This window comes from Vicugna pacos, chromosome 32, assembly GCF_048564905.1.
Source record: "Vicugna pacos chromosome 32, VicPac4, whole genome shotgun sequence".
In the NCBI taxonomy this organism is placed as follows: Eukaryota; Metazoa; Chordata; class Mammalia; order Artiodactyla; family Camelidae; genus Vicugna; species Vicugna pacos.
The window spans coordinates 17,417,241-17,436,157 of NC_133018.1; the positions used below are offsets into that span (position 1 = coordinate 17,417,241).

Genomic DNA, 18,917 nt, shown 5'->3' on the forward strand with positions numbered 1-18,917 from the left:
ATATAAATCTTTCTTTTGACTCCTATTAGGATAGGTGTACTAAACTTTGAGCCCCTCGAAATGAGAACACACTGGAGTGTATCTTCTCTGCCATCTGTTGCTGATTTAATTTTCCACTGATGGCCAGTGCTGTTTATGCATGTTTACTTGATAGAATTCCTTCTCTTTAAGAATCAGAACAACTTTGGTACTTATTATTTTGGGGGTCAGATTTTTATTGTCTTTCTTTGTAGTTTCAATGTAACAACATTTTATGAAACAACTTCTAGAGATAAAAACTTATCCTCCTTTGAAGAAATGATAAAAGTAGAACAGTCATCTATTCTACTGCAAAAATGGACATACAAAATATTTATTATTGTTTGAGGCTTAGAGGCTAAGCTTAGCTGGATTTACTCTTTTAGCTCATTACTTCCAAAAAAAGATTTCACATATTTTCATCCATTCTTTTTCTTTAGCTAATAAAGATGCAAGGATTCTTTTGGCTTCAAGTTGGGAAGAAAGTATTCTCTTCCTTTTATCTTGCTCTGTCAACTTTTCCTTAGTAATGTCAAATCCACAGTCTTAATTTCCTCTCTCTTCTCATTGATAGTTTTATCCAAACATTACTGTAATCTCCGAATTAACTTTTCTTCCTGATTCTGTTACTTCAGTCAATCTTGGACATTAGCACAAAGAAATTCTTAAGCATTGCTTTTACTATATTATCTCATCCGTTGTTCAGAAGTCTACAGTGGCCATTGTTGCTTACAGAATAAAGTTGGGATGCCATACCTTGGCATTTAGGTCCCTTCCCAGTGGAGCTTCTCTTTTTCACCCTCATTTCTCATTATTCTCCAGTATTAATTCACTTCTTGACCCAAAGTGGCATTTTCTGCATGCTAGATGTTCTATCTCCATCTTTGAGCTTGATTATCTTATTGTTGGATTTACTCTTCACCTTAAATACCTCCCTTCCTAACTAGAATTTTAGAGTTAGTTTTTGTTTGGGGCGGGAGGATTAGGCTTATTTATTTTTAGAGGAGGTACTGACCAGGACCTCATGCATGCTAAGCATGAGCTCTACCACTTGAGCTTTACCCTCGCCCCCTAACTAGAATTTTAGATACTTTTTCAAGACCACACTGAAATCTTTTCTCTTTAGAGTCTTCACTAACCTTCCCTACTCACTGTGGTCTATTTTTATTGCCTATAACAGTGGCTACCAAACTTTGCTATATTTTATTTTCAGCACAGAGTAGTTTGTTCCGCCTGCTCCCAGTGAATCCCACTTTACAGCAGGGTGGGCGGGCAGGTATCCCAGAACCTTATTTATTCAGTTTTCCCTCTGTCTGTCAAGGCACCCTTAGGAAATTGAGTTCCGTGGAGCACAGTTGAAGAATCAGTTGTCTTACCTCTCTCTAAACACTATACTGAACACTCAGCTTTAAAAAGCAGTGTGTTATCTTTTTGTCAGTGTGTTTTGTCTCTCCCAACGCATTATAATTTTCTGGAGTTTAGAAATCTGTTTATAAGAGCTAGGAATGTGTACTCCCCATGGTGTCCAGCATAATGCCTTACGGATAGTAGGTACTCAACATACTTATTCTTTCAATTGATACTTTAAAAATTTTTTAAATATTTTTATACACACCATACCCAAGCCAGGAAAAAAAGTAGTGCTTTTTTGTTTTGTTTTGTTTTTTCTTACATAGCCATATTGCCACAGACAACTAGTAATTACTACTCATTTCCGGGAAACTCAAGAAAGCAGTTATACCTAACCAATCTAGAGGTAGCTTTCCTACATAGACATATCCAGAGTATATTTTTCTGATAAAAGGTTGCTTCTCTCAGGCATTTTAATACTACCCTTTTGAAAACTAACAAAATCCCAAGTGTTAACACAAGGCCCAAATGAGAAGTCAGAAGCATGGCTAAGGGAGTGAAGTATTAAAGCATGCACGCAGGCTTTTTTTTTTTTTTCTTTTTTTTTGCATGCAGGCTATTTTGAAAATCTTTTACAATAATTTGCCTTAGCTGCTTTGTATGTTGGAAATGCATACATATTTGAATTTATATCTACATGCATTATATATTCATTAGTGAAGAATAGTATGAAATCAACTTTACTTCTAGTCAGTTTGAAATCACAGAATTAAAAGATACCATACCTTAGAGATTGAGTTGTTTTATTTTTTGTGCTAACCAGGGTGAAAGCAACAACCCCCTTTCTACTTACGGGTCACAAAACTCATTTTCCTTCAAGTGCCCTAGAGGCAAAGATATGATTAGGTAGTTCTGTGTTTGGAAAATGACTTTCTTTTCTATTAAGGTAAGAAATTATTTTTTAAATTATTCAAAATTTTCTATAAAAATTTAGGTGTAGCTTATTGGCGTAAGTTCTTAATTTTGTTGTGTTGGTCCGTCCTATCCTGCAGAATATTGTTGTTAGGTGTCGCATGGCTTTACTCACCAGTGTGTGCTCTTTTATGCTAACTCCATCACTAGAAAGTCATGGTTTTGTCACATGGCTTTTGTGCAATGTTTGGTCGAGAATTTTAGCTTCCGGGACAAGAAGAGATTATAAGCAGGGGAGGCTCTGTTGCTTGTTTGACGGATAAAGGTACTGCAGAGACAGAGCCTGATTTCCTGTCCTGGCCCTATCATGTGTGAAGTCAGGATAACCATTTTTTAAAAAATATTTTGCACTAGTTCTTCCTCATTCATTCTCTCCTAAATAGCTTTTGGTTGAAGAAAAAACTTTGGGACTGACTTTTATGGGTCTCACCTCAGAAACTTGAATTTTGTGGTTGCATAACTGTAATCATATGGTGTATCAAATAAACCACGTCCAACGTTGTAAATATTAAATAGTTCTGCTTCATAGGCCCAGAATTACAATTAGAAAATAGTTGTGGTCATTCAAGATGGACATTATCCATTCCTGCATTTTTTAATAGGTATGAGCTACTGTCTGGTTTATTTTGTACTATAACTAACTTCTTGGTATTTCGAACAGAGGGGTATATAGCTTTGGAATGCATATAAGTTTCTATAGTTGGTGGTTATACCTTCAAATGTTAGTTTGTAAATCGTAGATTTTGCAAAAAATTATTTTCAAGTTGATCATTTGGAACAGAACACTATTGCTTTGGAAACTTAGCCTCCTAAGCTCTGTTACTTCACTACCACTCATTTCCACCTTATTTTAGCAGCCTGCTGTCGTGACTTTGTCATTGCTTGTAACTGCTTCCAAAATGCCCTCCAAGATCTGCTCTAATCACAGCCACCTTAACCGTTACTCTTCTGTTCCCTTTTTTCTTGCCCCTCACAGGGCTCTCTGACCCTTCCCTAGTCTTCCATTTTTAAACTCCTCTCTCTTCTCCTTTAGCTAGACTTCTGGGTGTGGCTGGGGAGAATACCATTGTGGTGTTAGGAATGTAAGATTTCTAGCTCTTGCTGGAACTTCAGGAGAGCTCTGCAGTCTTTTAACCTGTTTTCTGCAACCCTAATAACCGTCCCGTCCAGTCCGTTAACTCCGTCTATCTCATTACTTTTATCCATAGCAGAGCGTTCTTTCTTCCTGCTTTTTACAGCATACAGCCAGAGTCCTTAACTTGGATGCAAGGAGTCCCAAATGGTTCATGGGGAAAGGGTTCAGGGCATTGATGAACTTGGATGGGAAAAAATATTGTATCTTTATTTTTATTAATCTTTTACTGAAATTTAGCATTTCTTTGCATTATTAATACATGCAAAAAGCCACTGGTGTTAGCCGTATCTGTGACTTCAGCGTAAATAGAATTCAGTACTTTCTTATCACTTGTACAGATGTGGATATCTTAAAATATTGCATATGCTCATTACCTCTAAGCTTAGTTATTAGATCTTACTGTTTAATGCATCAGTAATAAAGCATATATATTACTGTGGCACAGATTGGGTTTTTTAGATTTTGATAACTGCATTTCATTATAATTGATCTCTTTTGATTTCCTATGTATTTCATGCATTTAAATCCGTAGGCTCCCCCAAAATGCGAAAGGATCCATAGAAAGAAAAAAAAGTTAAGAATCCCTAATCTGGAGGCTCCCTGTTCCCGCCCCCATTCCCCTGCATTCTTCTCTTTTTTCTCTCTCCTTTCTGAGGACAGTGTCTCCACTTGTCCTGTTTCTTTTACTGTTCCATTCTGCACACCCTGGGCCCTTACTGTGTTCATTATCCGCAACTTGTTTCTTTATGTTACCCTTTTTTTTCCTCTTATTTTATATATGTTTTTATTGAAGTATAGTCAGTTTATAATGTGTCAATTTCTGGTGTACAGCACAATACTTCAGTCATACATAAACATACATATATTCATATTCATATTCTTTTTCACCATAAATTACTACAGGGTATTGCATATAGTTCCCTGTGCGATACAGTATAAACTTGTTATCTATTTCATATATATTACTATCTGTAAATCTTGAACTCCCAATTTATCCCTTCCCACCCCCTTACCCCCAACCCTATAACCACAAATTTGTTTTCTGTTTCTGTTTGTAGATAAGTTTGTCTTATTTTCTAGATTCCACATGTGATATCGTATGGTATTTTTCTGGTTTGATAATTTTCTTCTGTATTAGCTTGATTTCTTTTTAATTTTTGTGACTCCGTTGTATGCTTTTGATTTGTAGTTACCCTGTTTTTCAAATAAATTAATCCCTTACTATATCTGTTTGCTTTAGACTGGTAGTCATGTAGGCTCAAACACTGTTTCTTTATGTTATTCTTTAATACCATGTTCCTTAATATTATCTGTATAATAAAATACATGATTTTTAGTATATGTTTATAGTGTAAAAATGCACATAGAACTGAAGAATGTAAAGTAAAAAGGTAATCTCCCCAAATTCCATTTCACTGGAGAATCCTATGGACTTGTGTACAATTCAGAAAAATATTATTTTTAATGCTGCTCAAGTCTATGTTAGAACCCCTTTATTTCCCTCTACTTAACTCCTGCTTGTATTTTTGAAGGCCTAGGTTAGCTGTCACGTTTAAAGCCAGAACCTTTTGTTCTTCAGAACTTTGTTCTTAATTATATTTTAGCACTTTTCACATTTGATTTGCTTCGCCTCTGAAATTATTCTCCCACATCTGGGAGCTTCTGTAGAAAAAGATGAGGATTTTCTTAGTCAAATATGAATCTGCAGCTCATCCAACCTCAGTGACCAACACATTGTAGGTACTCAGTGCTAAAACTGAATGAAAAATGGTTTCTGGTTGTTAGATTGGTACCCACTGTAACTGATGCTCTGTCATGTACAGATTGCTTTACATAAAACTCATGGCATATGATGAGAAATATTCTTTTAAAGTCATTGAGAATTGTCATAGTATTAATATTGATCAAAGTAGAACAATATCATTGAAATAAGTTTTTTATCTAGAATTTCAGTGTTTGAGAAAAAGCAGATTTAATTGAGATGGAATGGGTAGCTGATGATTTTAGTGATGAAGACTTCTGAAAGCACATTTGAGGGCTTCTGATGTTAAGTCTGATAATGATTTTTAAGTTTCATCTAGTTTTATGTCATTTTTATAGTTTTAATTTAAATTTATATTTATTAACTTACAGCATGTCATAGCATATTACTTTTTCTAACACTATTCTGGACATTTAAAAAATTATTGGGCAACTTTGATTTTTCAGAGTCATAACTGACTGAGAGAGAAAAAGGAAAAGGAGCAGAGCACATAATCCTGTTTGCTGGGTGTGGGGGCTGAGAGGATATCCAAGAGAGGCTGCTAATTGTTGACATTTCCTTCCGATCACCACCAGGTGGCACCACTGTCCCAAAACAATTAGGTTTCTGCTCTGAATGGGAAGGGAAGATTTGGAGGCAGAGGATACTCTTAAACCTTTTCCCCTGTACCCTCTTTTCCCTAAATTGGATGTTATAAGGCAGAGCATGAAGGACATCTTCATTATCTTTTTTTATCATATCTGATCATTTTTATTGTTTTTCTTTTTTTCTTTTTATACCTGTAGTTCCTTCAGAAACAGGTAATATTTTTCTAACAGTCAGTTTGTATTCTTGCATCTTGCTTTTACAATACTTTTGTTGCTTACCATAGAGGACAATGGAAAATTAATGGCCTCTGACTTTATGGCATTGGAAAAATCTGCATGCAAATTCCCACAGTTGCAATTAAATTATAGCCAGTTGATTTTCTGAATTTTGCAGAAATCCTGGCTATAACATTGTACTATTTAATACTAACTTTTTTCAAAAACCCAAACATGGCTGTTAATAAAATAACATTCAGAATTTATAGTAGTAGATATTGGTAATGCTGTAGGATGGAATAACTGGATACAGCCTCCCTCTAGCTAAAGATACAATGTTGACCTGAAATACTGTTATTTATGACCGTGCTTTTCCCTGACGTCCTGATGCTGTAGCCTCATTTTGCTGTCTCTCCACTTCTGCACATCTTATGCATATCTTTCCCTAAACTATTTACTTATCTTTAAAAAGGGACTTTTCTTTGGGGGAAATTTTTGTATCGGGAAATATCATTCCTTATTAATAGGAACACACTTTTGTGTTTTCCCTTCTCTTGTTTCTGTTCTGAAAGGAAACCATAATGCTAAATAACAACATGTGGACAGTTAATTCGTATATAAAGTTGGTATTGTAAATAGAAGATATAAGGTAAAAATCTAGCACTGAAAAAAAATAGATTACTTGATAATGGTCTCTTAATACAAACTAAGGTGTGAAGTTTTAGTTGCTTGCTTTTCTACATTTGCTCCTTTTCAGGAATCCTTTTTGATTTTGTTTAAAATAATAACAATAAAAGTACATTTAAACAATTTTTATTGTATATTTCAATCTTTTAGTTTGAGGACAGCTTGGTTCAGTCCCTAGTTTTTCCTAAATACTTTGACATATGCAATACCATACCCTGCAGTGATAAGTCCATTTTGTAGTTCTATAAAAAATAAATCTCTTAACTGTTCTGGATTTTCATTTCTTGAATAAAGAGAGTATTATCTTTAATACTGGGTTTCCATCTAAGTAAATGCTTTATTCACTTAAATATATGCTTTTTAAAAACTAGTGTGATTAAAGCTAACAGGATCTTAAAAGTAAATTAATAATCCTGCTTTTTGTAGAAGATAACGTGACTGGTTTGAAATTTTCCTGTAGTCTTGTTTTCTTCTCTAATTTTTTGATAATTAAAGTAGGGGATTTCAGCGACTTAATGTAAGTTATTATTTGATGTTTTTCTTAGAGCATTTCATGTTCTTGAAAATACACATGGCAAAATTAGTTTTTACCAAGAATTTGTGTAACTTTAAGGTGATACAGAGTAGGACTTGACTCAAGTGAGTGTCATGTAAAGCCAAGTCTTTTGGGCCTTCAATGGCTTACAGCTGAAGATGACATTGTAAAGATAACATTAGTCTGTTAGAACCTCTTAGGAGCTTTTCCAAAATACAGTCATCTTTCAGTGAATGCTCATCCCGGTCCTTGCTGAGGCCTGCTGCTCTGGGGAATCCCCCTCGGTAGGCACGCTGTTGGCTCTTATGATTGCTAGTAGCGGGAGCCGTGCTGCCTGGTAGCTCTGGCAGCTAAGCCCACAGGTGCAATTATGTTTTTATTTCCTAGTGTGCATGAGCACAACCCGTCTACCCTTCGTTTGGGTTGCGAGGATGTAAGAGCTAACTGGGCTTATAGTGCCGTGCCTAAATTTGCTGGCTAAAATTTCTTATTGTGCCATCACCTTGCCCCTTAGGGAGCCAATGACAGTTATAGAAGCAGTACCAAATCAAAAATCTCTCTGGAATTGTCTCTTGAAGGAGACACGGCTGTTGATTGTTTTCTTCCTCCTCCTCCTCCTCGGTGGTAGCTTGCAGTAGGGGTGAGGGCGTAGTGGCTGGAAGCCAGTACTGGCTAGCAGAGCCAGATCAGCAGAAGTACTACTCCCTAGCACTGTGCTAGGGAGTACATTATGGGGCCAGCATCTAATGCAAGCCAGTATCTTAAGCCGATAATTAGGATTGCAAACCTGTATCTCCAGAGCGTTTCCTAACACTGTCATTGCAAAGCAGACCTTTATTTACCTAGGTTCTAATTTCCAGCTGGAGAAAAATTTCCTTTGCTGGACAGAAGCTGTGAGATAGTTTCTATCAGCTGAACACACTGGGACCATGTTGCTCTCACAAGCTAGTGGTCCTCAGTAACGTTAGCAGAGGAGGAGAAGATTCATTAAGGGAGAAGGTGTTGACGGGAAGTCCAAGTAGGCTTGCCACCTGGACCTTCTGGGGGCAAGTAACTCCATAGGGCCTGGACTTTGTGACAGGGTGGCTATAGGGAAATACGGGTTCTGTGAGGGAACGGGTCACTTAGAATGGCTTCAGTTGCTAAAATAACAAGAGTATGTTAGGATACTGATCCCCTGCATATAGACATGAATTTTAGAAAGTTGAAAAGTCTGTATATGTTTGGCTGTAGGCGCCCTGAGGGTATGTCTTATTAGTAGGTCTGTTAAACAAAAGAGATCTTGTTTTAGGTGGATTAATAGAAATTTTCTGGACCAATTCTGAAACACAAAGTAATTATCTCTAATGTAATTTAATGACTTATGTGACTACATTCTAACATTTCATATGGCTTAAGATTATATAGGAAAAACATACCTTCACCAGTAATCATCTATGATACCGTTTACTGAATTAAGGTTTTTGAAGGTTATAGTATTAGAAGTGTTACACCTCTGAAAGCATACTATTAATAAATGCTGTTCCTTCTGTGTCAGAAATTCTCTTTTCCTAATTACTTTTAGCATACATCTTTGTTGATAATTCATGTGTGTATTCGTGTAGCCCGATGTCTGGTTGTGTAATCTTTCAACCAAAACCATGCTTTGCAGATGCTTTCACTGACTCCGCTATCAGTGCTAAAGTGAATGGTGAACACAAAGAGAAGGACCTGGAGCCGTGGGATGCAGGTGAACTCACTACCAGTGAGGAACTGGAGGCTTTGGAAAATGATGTCGTAAGCGAAACATTTTCAATTAGTATCAGACTACGGTCATGTGATAGAATATGACATCCTGTTACTTGGTTTTACTTTATGTTGTTGTGAATATATTTAATGCAGCAGTTTTATTGTGTAAATGGAGACTCCCCACCTACACACTCACCCAGAAACCCTGGCAATATATATAGAAAAATGTTTCTTAGGGTGCTTATGAATTATTTCTATGTTTTTAAAATAAGTCATAATAAGCAGCTTAAAATTTTTAATTGGAAATCATGTGAAACTAGAAATGATGGCATGTTGTGCTTTGAATGCTCTGCAGAATAAGGCAGCCTAAGGAAAGTGGTGTCTTAATTGTTTGTTGACCTTACCTAGGGGTGAGGTCAAAGTGTGACTTTTAGGCTTCTTATCTGTCTAAGAAGTACTCATTATTAAGATACTTAGTTAGGTTACATTAGAAGTAGAGCAGTAAGTAAATTTCTTGGCCTTAAAATTAGGAAATTCTCCACAAAAATATGCTATTTCCAAAAGCCTTTTGGCATATGTTACTTTTACTTTTCCCATAACATATCATCTGTAAATCAAATACTTGATAATGATTCTATCATTAGAATTATCTCAATCCTGTTTCTAAACAAGGAGACACAAAAGCAAAATCTCTTGCCAAAAACGAGTGTTTAGGTAGCAAAATTTGAATTGGATGAAGAAACTTTCATTGAATATTAGAAAAGTCCTTATAGCAAGTCTGTTTGATGTCTAAGTCATTGTCCAGTTGTAAAACTGGAAATACATTGGCAAAACGTTAATAATTTTCAAACTTTTAGAGAATTGTATATAACTTAATGCGAAGGTTTTCAGGTCTGTGCAGCATATCACTCATGCGGAGGATATGGAGAAGCAGGCATTCTTTTTTTTTTTTTTTAATTAATAGTGAAGTGAGTAAATTGGTAGATACTTTCTGGAAAGCATTCTGGCAATGTTTATCAAAATTTAAAACACACGTACACTTTGATCCAGCAGTTCTACCTCTTGAGAATTTATTTTCGCTGTCATATCCATAAGACATTCAAATAATTATGTATGAAGATATTTTTCACAGCATTTTTTTCTAGTAGTGAAAAATTGGAAACATCCTAACTATTCATCAATAGGGCACAAGTTGAATAGATTTATTGCACCTCCATTCAGTTAAAGTACTGTATTTCCACTGAAAAGAAGTCTGATATGAGAAGATAGCTAAGACTTATTAAAAGAAAAAGCAAGTTGCAGAACAAGAAAATCCTATTTGAGTTTTCAAAAAAGAGAGCTGATCATACTGATCATGTTCTTACATACACATAGAGAATGTCTGGAATTATGCCCAAGAAGTTGTTAACAGTGGTAGTAGTTAATGGTAATAGTAAATTGTTAATAGTAAGTCTCTGCACACTGGGATTGGAAGACTACTTTTTGCTGGATGTCTTTCTGAATGATTTAAATTTTTACATGGAGCATATGCTAAAAGTAATTTTAAAGCCTCCATAGATAACCAGTTTCCTGCCCACACATGTCAGGCCTAGGAGTTGATTTAGTGGTGGAATTACATTACAGTTTTATCTGGAGTAGCACAGAAGGAGCCAGGGCTGCTGGGTGACCTTGGAGGCAAGCTTTAGTGTTGAACTTGCCGTCAGCATTCCTCAGGTGTTGCTGTGCCCTCTCTTCTGAGCTGGATGGTTATGCGCTGTGTTTTACCCTTTTCTGCCCATCAGACCTTCAAGAAGATTTCATGTAAATATCTTATAGAAAGGTCTCTGTTAGGGAGTAGAGAAAGGAGAGAACCCTGACCTGAAGGCACACCGTTTATGAAGTAACTAAAGTGTTCTAAACTTTTACTAATAACATTTCAAATAATCGTTTTGTATAAAGTTGACCCTTGAACAGCATGGGTTTGAACCATGCAGGTCCACTTACGCGGTTTTTTGCAATAGTAAATAGTACTGTAGTACTGCACTGTCCGAAGTTGGCTGAATCTGCAGATTTTCAACTGCACAGGGAATTGTGCCCCCAACACCCTACCCCCCGAATTGTTCAGAGTTCAACTGTAGTTATTTACCAACTTGCAGGGGCTGATATGTAGAAGAAAAGTTTTTCCTTAAGACATTTTTAAAGAAAATTTTTTCTTACTTTCGATTTTGCTAGATTTTGCTTGAATAGTTTGATAGATATTGTTAATGTAAATCATTTGTAACTGAATTAAAGAATACTGTGTCATTTTGAAAAATGAGCTTCATTTTCTTCTAGTCTAACGGATGGGATCCCAATGATATGTTTCGATATAATGAAGAAAATTATGGTGTTGTGTCTACATACGATAGCAGTTTATCTTCATATACGTAAGTTTTAAAAGTTTGCTTTCATTTTACTGCATTTGTCTTTTATTTTCATCAGCTTAAATTATGATGTTGAATAAATGTTTCTGTTGGATTTTAAGATAAACATTTACAGGAAAGAATTATCCTGTTACTAGCTCAGCTGATAAATTCCCATTAAAATAGGGGTTAAGTGTGGTTTACTTATACGTAATTTTTTTCCTCTAAATATATTTTGTTTTGTTTTTTCATTGTTAAAAACTCTAAATTGCCAAGTGCAGAGGTAATGGGGGAATAGTCAATTTTACCAGTTTTGGAAATGTTCTATTTCTCTGGGGAAAAAGTAACCAAGAAATCAAATTTTGATTTATAAATAAATAGATGACTATAACTCTCTTACAATTTTATCAGCATTTTAAACTCTAAACTCTCTTAATAGTTGACTGTGGCAGATATATAAACTGACTTAAAAATACTCATTTTACTTTTTTGTTTTCCTCATGTTTCAGGGTGCCCTTAGAAAGGGATAACTCAGAAGAATTTTTAAAACGGGAAGCAAGGGCAAACCAGTTAGCAGAAGAAATTGAATCAAGTGCCCAGTATAAAGCCCGGGTGGCCCTGGAAAATGATGATAGGAGCGAAGAAGAAAAATACACAGCAGTTCAGAGAAATTCCAGTGAACGTGAGGGCCACAGCATAAACACTAGGTATTTAAAGGAAATCATGATGCAGTATTTTGGATACACAACTCAAGGTCTGTGTGAGAAGGTGTATTATTATTATTATATTTCATCTTCCTTTAACTTAGTAGATAGAGAATGCAAATGGAGTTGGTTTAAGATTCTGTTAGAGAAAAGATTATAGTAATCTTTTTTGAGTGTCAACTCTATGGAGCCAAGTGTTGGTTATTACAGTGATAAGCAAGCCAAGGTCTGGAAGAGCTTGTTAAAGAATAATGAACAGGTGGGGGTGATGCATTAACATCATTACGGTTCAATATGATTCACTAGCTTAGAGGGGTGTTTAGAGTACTAGGAGCATATGAGTGTGGAGGAGTCTTGTGTAACCTTGTGGGGTCAGAGAAAGCCTAAAAAGGAGGTGACACTTTATGATACGATAGCAGGTCTGCCACTCAAAGAGACGTAAAAGAGAGGAAATCCTTACACGGTGAAAGATGGGAGAAGGAGCCTGGCCAGTTCGGGAAAAACCTAGTTGTTTTATATGTCTGGAATACAGAGTGTGTGTTGAGGGTGCAGTGGTAGCAGCTGGTGAGAAGAACTGATTTGTTAATGGAGCTCGGTAGGTAAGGGATGGTGTGAACCAACTCTGGGACATTGAGGTAGGGCTGGTGATGGAAAGGTTAGAAAAACCTGGAGTGACCCTGAGGTTTATTTGATAACCAAGCAGTTTGGTGGTTGTACTGGTAATGGAGATAGAAAACATGGAGCAAGTTTGAAGGGAGATACAGTGAGTCCATTTGTGCAATTTATTGCATTTGAAGGGCTCACGAGTCTTTCATGCATTTATTCATAAATATGTGTTGAGAAACACCTGCTGTGTACTGGTGGCATAAGATACACATTCTGTTTTTAAGGCATTCACAGCTTAGATTCCTGATTTGAATTAAAGTGTTCGGTAAGAGATGTTGAGACTGTGGGAACTGGCAGTGTGGATTTGGGGGACTGATGTTGAATCCATGAAAAACTAAACAGCAACAGAGAGAAGAGATCACAGAGAAAAAGCAGAGAAAGCCAAGGAAGAAGAAAGTTTCAAGAAGACGAATGATAGAATCAGCTGCAAGGAGGCCACGTAGGATGAGAATGAATACACATTGGTTAAATGTTGTTACTAAGAGGAGAATCTGAGGGAAAAGAAAGGCCAGAGGCTAGAGCTTTGGGTAAGGAGGAAGAATAAGGGTGTCTGGGAGTCAGGCAGTTTGATTTAAGTGTTTAACCTTTTAATAACAAGCATTCCCTTCTGCCTAAATTACTTTTAGATGTTTCATTGGCCTGGTACCTATTAGGATAAAGTGATTTAGAGGATCTCTCATTTTCAGGGAAAATAAATATATTCCTCCTGGACAAAGAAATAGAGAAGTCATATCCTGGGGAAGTGGGCGACAGAATTCACCGCGTATGGGCCAGCCAGGATCAGGCTCCATGCCGTCAAGATCCACCTCTCACACTTCAGATTTCAACCCGAATTCTGGTTCTGACCAAAGAGTAGTTAATGGAGGCAAGTATTTTGACCAAATTTGTCAGTGTCATCAATCAGATACATAGTTTCCTAATATTTATCATTTTCCATAATTGATAAGAACATGCATACTTCTAATGATTTCTCTGGAGTAGTTTTCACTTAAATTATTTAAATTTGCCTTTGTGGATATCAAACTAGTAAAATCGGTGTAAGTTATTGGCATATACAATATTTAGCAAGATGAAATACTCATTTATTAAGGTAAAGTGCTAAATTTAACCAAAGACATTCACTTGGCAAAAAAAAAAAAAAACACCTCACATATAAAGAAATTGGAAACTTTGGGTCAGTTCTCAATTTTACTTTTTTGTTTTGTTTTGTTTTTTTTGCTTGGGGGAGGTAATTAGGTTTACTTATTTACTTATTCTTCAAGGATGTACTGGGGATTGAACCCAGGACCTCATTCATACTAAGCATGCGCCCTACCACTTGAGCTATACTGTCTCCCTAGTTCTCAGTTTTAAAAACACTGGATGATAAAATTATTTAGACATAGTTTACCTGGAAAATCCTTATCTATGTGAAACACTCAGTGGTTAATATAGACTGATTTTCCTGAACTGTTTATTTATATTCTGCTTACTTCAAGAAAGAATTTGAGGTAACTTGCAGTACAAGACATGACGAAGAGTCATGCGAAGATGGTAAAAAAAAAAAAAAGAGCTTAAACAAAGAAACAACTCTTAGTGTAAGCATGGATATTGTAGTTCAGCTAAATGAAAAAAAGAAACTTGCATTTTTAGTAGGAAGATGTTTTTTCTATTCTACCTCGCAATCTAGGTTACATATAGCTTACAGGCCATGGGTCTCTCATACAAGTTGGAGATACTGGACAGCAGTACCACGGACTATATGGAAATACAGTCGTTGATAATACTGATAGTATATTACTAACTTAGAGGGAAGAGCAGGCATTCAATTTTAGATATTTAAATTTGGAAAGTTAGAAAAATAGAGAACACTAAGTTTCCAATTTCATTTGTTTTCATTGGGTCTTTCTCCAGAATTCCTCTCCAAATGAACACTCTTGAGTATTTTCTATACTTTGTATTGGGGGTGAAATTTCTTTGCTCACTGAGTAAAGAATTTTAGTTGTTCATGAACAGAATTTTCAAAGTAAAAAAACCTGAAAGGGGCTGGGAAATATATGATACTCAAGTGTGTGGAACCCTATGGAGAGGAGACCTGGACTCTTTCCTAAGAAGAATAAGGTAAGTAACCTGTCATGTTACATGTTAGCTGTATTTTGACATGTGCATATCCATCAGTGTCAGTTTATTTGGTGATGACTGCTCTGTAGTTGCATTGTTTATTAAGCAGTCTCTTAGATGAATGTTTAACTGCATAAATTATTTAGAAGATCACTCTTCTTTTCTCTAATTTGAAAAGATTAAATTGATGTTTTTTGAAAAGGCAGTGATCATTAACCTGTCACTCCTGTGACTAGAAAGTAGAAGTAATGTTTTATTTCCACTTAAACGGACTTGCTTAATGAAATTTCAAACTCAGCCTTACATTCAAGTATAAACTAGATGAAAGTCACAGATGGTTATAAGAAACCAGCATTTTTAATGGGATATAGTAGCTGATGTTTCAAAAGCTAAAACTAATATAGTAAATAATCTTATTCCTAAGTTTTATGATTTATTGTGTGAAATTATCTAGTGTGTGTTATACTCCTTTTAACAATTGATTACCAAGAAACAGTTACAGAAGCAGGATTAATAGGCAAAGTCTTAACTGTCTTCTTCAGTAGTATGTGTAGATCCTAATTAACCCTTTGGGAACGTGTATTCATTTAAACAGATTTAATTTTAAGGAGGTTAAAGTTACATGTGAATTTTTGTCAGTTAAGTTATGCTAAAACTTATCACAAATCAAATGACTGTCCTCAAAGGGTTAAAATGTACAAGAAATCATTTTTGTCATTTTACTTTTTTTTCTGTTTACTTTTTTCCCCTCATTTTTTTCTTTAGTTTTTATACTTTCCTTCATATCATTTGTTCTGTCAGGTGTTCCCTGGCCATCGCCTTGCCCATCTCCTTCCTCTCGCCCACCTTCTCGCTACCAGTCAGGTCCCAACTCTCTTCCACCTCGGGCAGCCACCCCTACACGGCCGCCCTCCAGGCCCCCCTCGCGGCCATCCAGACCCCCGTCTCACCCCTCTGCTCATGGTTCTCCAGCTCCTGTCTCTACTATGCCTAAACGCATGTCTTCAGAAGGTACAATACCACAATTTGTTCATGTTTTTGTTTGTCTTTGTTTAACTCCTATGTGAGTTTATAATTACAAAGTAGTTTCCTCTTCATTATTTAATAACCTATAATTTCCGTGTTTTAACTTTAGTTTATTAAAACTATTTCTATTAACCTTTTGTTCATTAGAGAGAAATTTGATAAATGTTGTGTGAAGCTATGAACTACCCTGAATTGTAAGAATGGGGGTTTGTCTCTGCCTGGTAATGATGCTCCTTTATAGCCCCAGGGCCCTCTCCCTGCTCCCACACAGTGTATACAGTTAGTGGTGAACAGTGAACTTTCTTCACCCAGCCTTGGACTTACTGTAGAGCCTGTCGCTTTACAGCTCCTTGGCCGAATGCTAGTGAATCTGCCTGTTGGCCACAGGCAGGAGTGTTGGTTTAGGTTTTTGAGAAGGACATTGCATACAGCTGCCCTTTTATGTTTACCCTTAGAATACAATACAGAGTTTGATTTTTGTGCTTGGGAAATTAAAACTTCAGCTTTGCAATATTTTATAGTGAAAGTCTTTAATGTGAAAAGTCCTTGATCTAAGATAAAATTGTTAATAAAAGTCATGTATTAATCTTTAGGGTTTTTGTTTGGGTTTTTTTTCGCCCTTATCAAAAAAAAAAGAATAATAAAATCCTGTAAATTCTCATTCAGTATTTGATGTTAAATCCACCATTGCTACATATCAAATACATGGATGTGTTATAGGACAGTCACAATTTAAATTCAGTGCATAAATTAAAATCTGTTTTCTGATTAATAATGGCTTTAGATGTTATTTCAGAGTATGTGATATGTAAAAATTTTAATCGATTTTTTTTCATTGAAATTGCAGTTGATACTGCTTATGTTGAGACTAATACAGTTTTCTGGCATGAGGTGCTTTCCTGGGGGAAACTCTTTTGACAGTTTTTGATAAATTGTTGCCATCCAGGCAGGGAGGTCATGAGATCTTGACTAAAGCGGCTAACCTTGAACAGCACATTACACTGATTTTCAAGGTGACTTCCTTTCTCAAAAGTGCCTGTAATGGTAGCCACTACATGAAAAGTTAAATTCTGTGGCTGTATTTATTGCACTCTTTGCATAAGTGATGTACACATTGTGAGAATGTGTTGGCTAAGACAGGACTCGTTAGTGAGTGTAAACTTCTTTGCCACAGTAAGATGTAAGGATTCACATCAGAAGTATACAGTATACCTTAATGCACATTCAGGAATACTGTTGTTATTCAATTTTCTTTTAAACTAATTTGAATTAAAATGTTTTCTAGTCATGTAGTTAGGTGACACTGAACCATTTTTTAAATGTGAACTTCAAAATGTAACTATTAAATATAGTGATTTTCTGTATTTAATATAGAGAGAATATTTTATTTCAGTAAGTATTTTATGTATTGCCAAAAAAGAATTAAAATTTTAAAGTTAGACTTAGATTTCATTGAGCTATACCAGCTGTCTGTCTTGATCTTTTCCTATAAAAGGATGTAAAAAATATATATAAATACTAATTTATACTTTACTATAAATTCATTCTTCAGTACAAATTGTATCTCCAATCTAGAACTATAATATATCACATTAACATTCTTTTTAAGATTGTGTCCATGATTGAATTCCTACTGAGGACACAAATTAATTTGACATTCCAAAGAGTTTGGCAGCAAGGTGAGGGTGAGGAGACTTGGCTTTGACATTAAGGATGAGTTTCGCTGAGTGTTAGCACTGTCAGGCTTCTCTGGTAAGAGCCATTCTGTCTACTGTTTTCACCTGACAGTTTTGTTTGAATGCAATGTAGACTTCTTTAGAAATAGAAATCACTAATGGGGTGACAAAATTGTTGCCGAATTTTGACAATTCATATAATGCAAATTTCTTCCCCAGATGTCAGTTATTCTAGTCTTAGAAGTCATGCCTTAACAGTAGTATTTCCAGCTCACAGCCTGTTAAGTATGAGAAATTGCTTACAGGTGAGGATTGTTTTAAGACATGGATTGTAAAATTGATCATTATAGCAGAAGAGGTAGATAAACTAAGATTCTGGAGAAATTTAAGAAGGGTATGTACATATATTCAATAGAGCAGAGGTGTATTGGGATTAATAGTTTTTTGTTTTAAAAAAGTGTTTTCTAATTTTAGAAGTAATATACTGTAGAAAATTTGCAGGAGAAAGCTAAACGTATATGGTAAAATAAAATTATTTCATCATGTAGTTATAACTTTTATTAACATTTTATTATATTGATTTTTGTATGCCTACAAATAATGAATATAGATTAAACAGATTGCTAAAATCTTTGAAGTTATGACATCTTATTGTTTGATTTCTTACCACCAACTTCATCCCTCCTTTTCTTTAAAAGTAAAGGAAAATAAAATAAAATTTATGTATAAAATTTTATGGCATTCTACAAAATAATTCTGAAAGAGTACGGCCAAAGTATGTATGGTGTTTGTTTTTTTTTTAATTGAGAAGAAATGAGAGAGAGGGGTTGTTGGGGGGAGAAGAGAATGGGGTGTATGTGTTTAGCAAAAAAGTAATAACTGGTGGACATTGTGGCATTTATGTGATGTTCACTGTTCCTTTCTTAGGGCCTCCACGGATGTCCCCAAAAGCCCAGCGACACCCTCGAAATCACAGAGTTTCCGCTGGGAGGGGTTCCATTTCCAGTGGCCTAGAATTTGTATCCCATACCCCACCAAGTGAAGCAGCTACTCCTCCAGCAGCAAGGACCAGTCCCGCGGGAGGCACATGGTCATCAGTGGTCAGTGGGGGTAGGTAACACTTGGCTTGGAGCGTAATGACCGTGTTCATTTTTGGTTTTAGATGTAAAAAGGACTGAGCTTGAGCTTTGTTTAAGGAAGTCTAAGTGTATATATGAAAAATAGTGGTGTAACCAAGAATTGCAACACCTGTGTTTTTATTCTAGGCTCTTACCACTTACTCACCATTTGTTAGAGGAAATCATGTGATCATTCTGAATTTCAGTTTTCTCAATGAGTAATTTTTGCCTAGTCTACTTTGTGGACTTGTGATGA

The 18,917-nt window shown here is 35.8% G+C and overlaps 1 protein-coding gene across 13 annotated transcripts in view; it reads left to right on the plus strand.

The window, feature by feature from the left end:
* The window catches only part of ATXN2 (ataxin 2), a 108,133-nt gene that overhangs the window by 44,857 nt on the left and 44,359 nt on the right, over positions 1–18,917 (plus strand). For 12 of the 13 annotated variants that reach the window (XR_012066326.1, XR_012066328.1, XR_012066329.1 and 9 more), the window contains exons 6-11: positions 8,914–9,038; positions 11,304–11,395; positions 11,881–12,078; positions 13,428–13,606; positions 15,643–15,852; positions 18,471–18,653. Coding sequence is in view for 8 of the 13 variants with exons in the window: in XM_006204840.4 (XP_006204902.2) it covers positions 8,914–9,038; positions 11,304–11,395; positions 11,881–12,078; positions 13,428–13,606; positions 15,643–15,852; positions 18,471–18,653 (987 nt within the window). In the remaining 5 variants the exon portion in view is untranslated. The remainder of the gene's footprint in view (positions 1–8,913; positions 9,039–11,303; positions 11,396–11,880; positions 12,079–13,427; positions 13,607–15,642; positions 15,853–18,470; positions 18,654–18,917) is intronic. The other variant, XM_072953179.1, reaches the window with a different exon arrangement.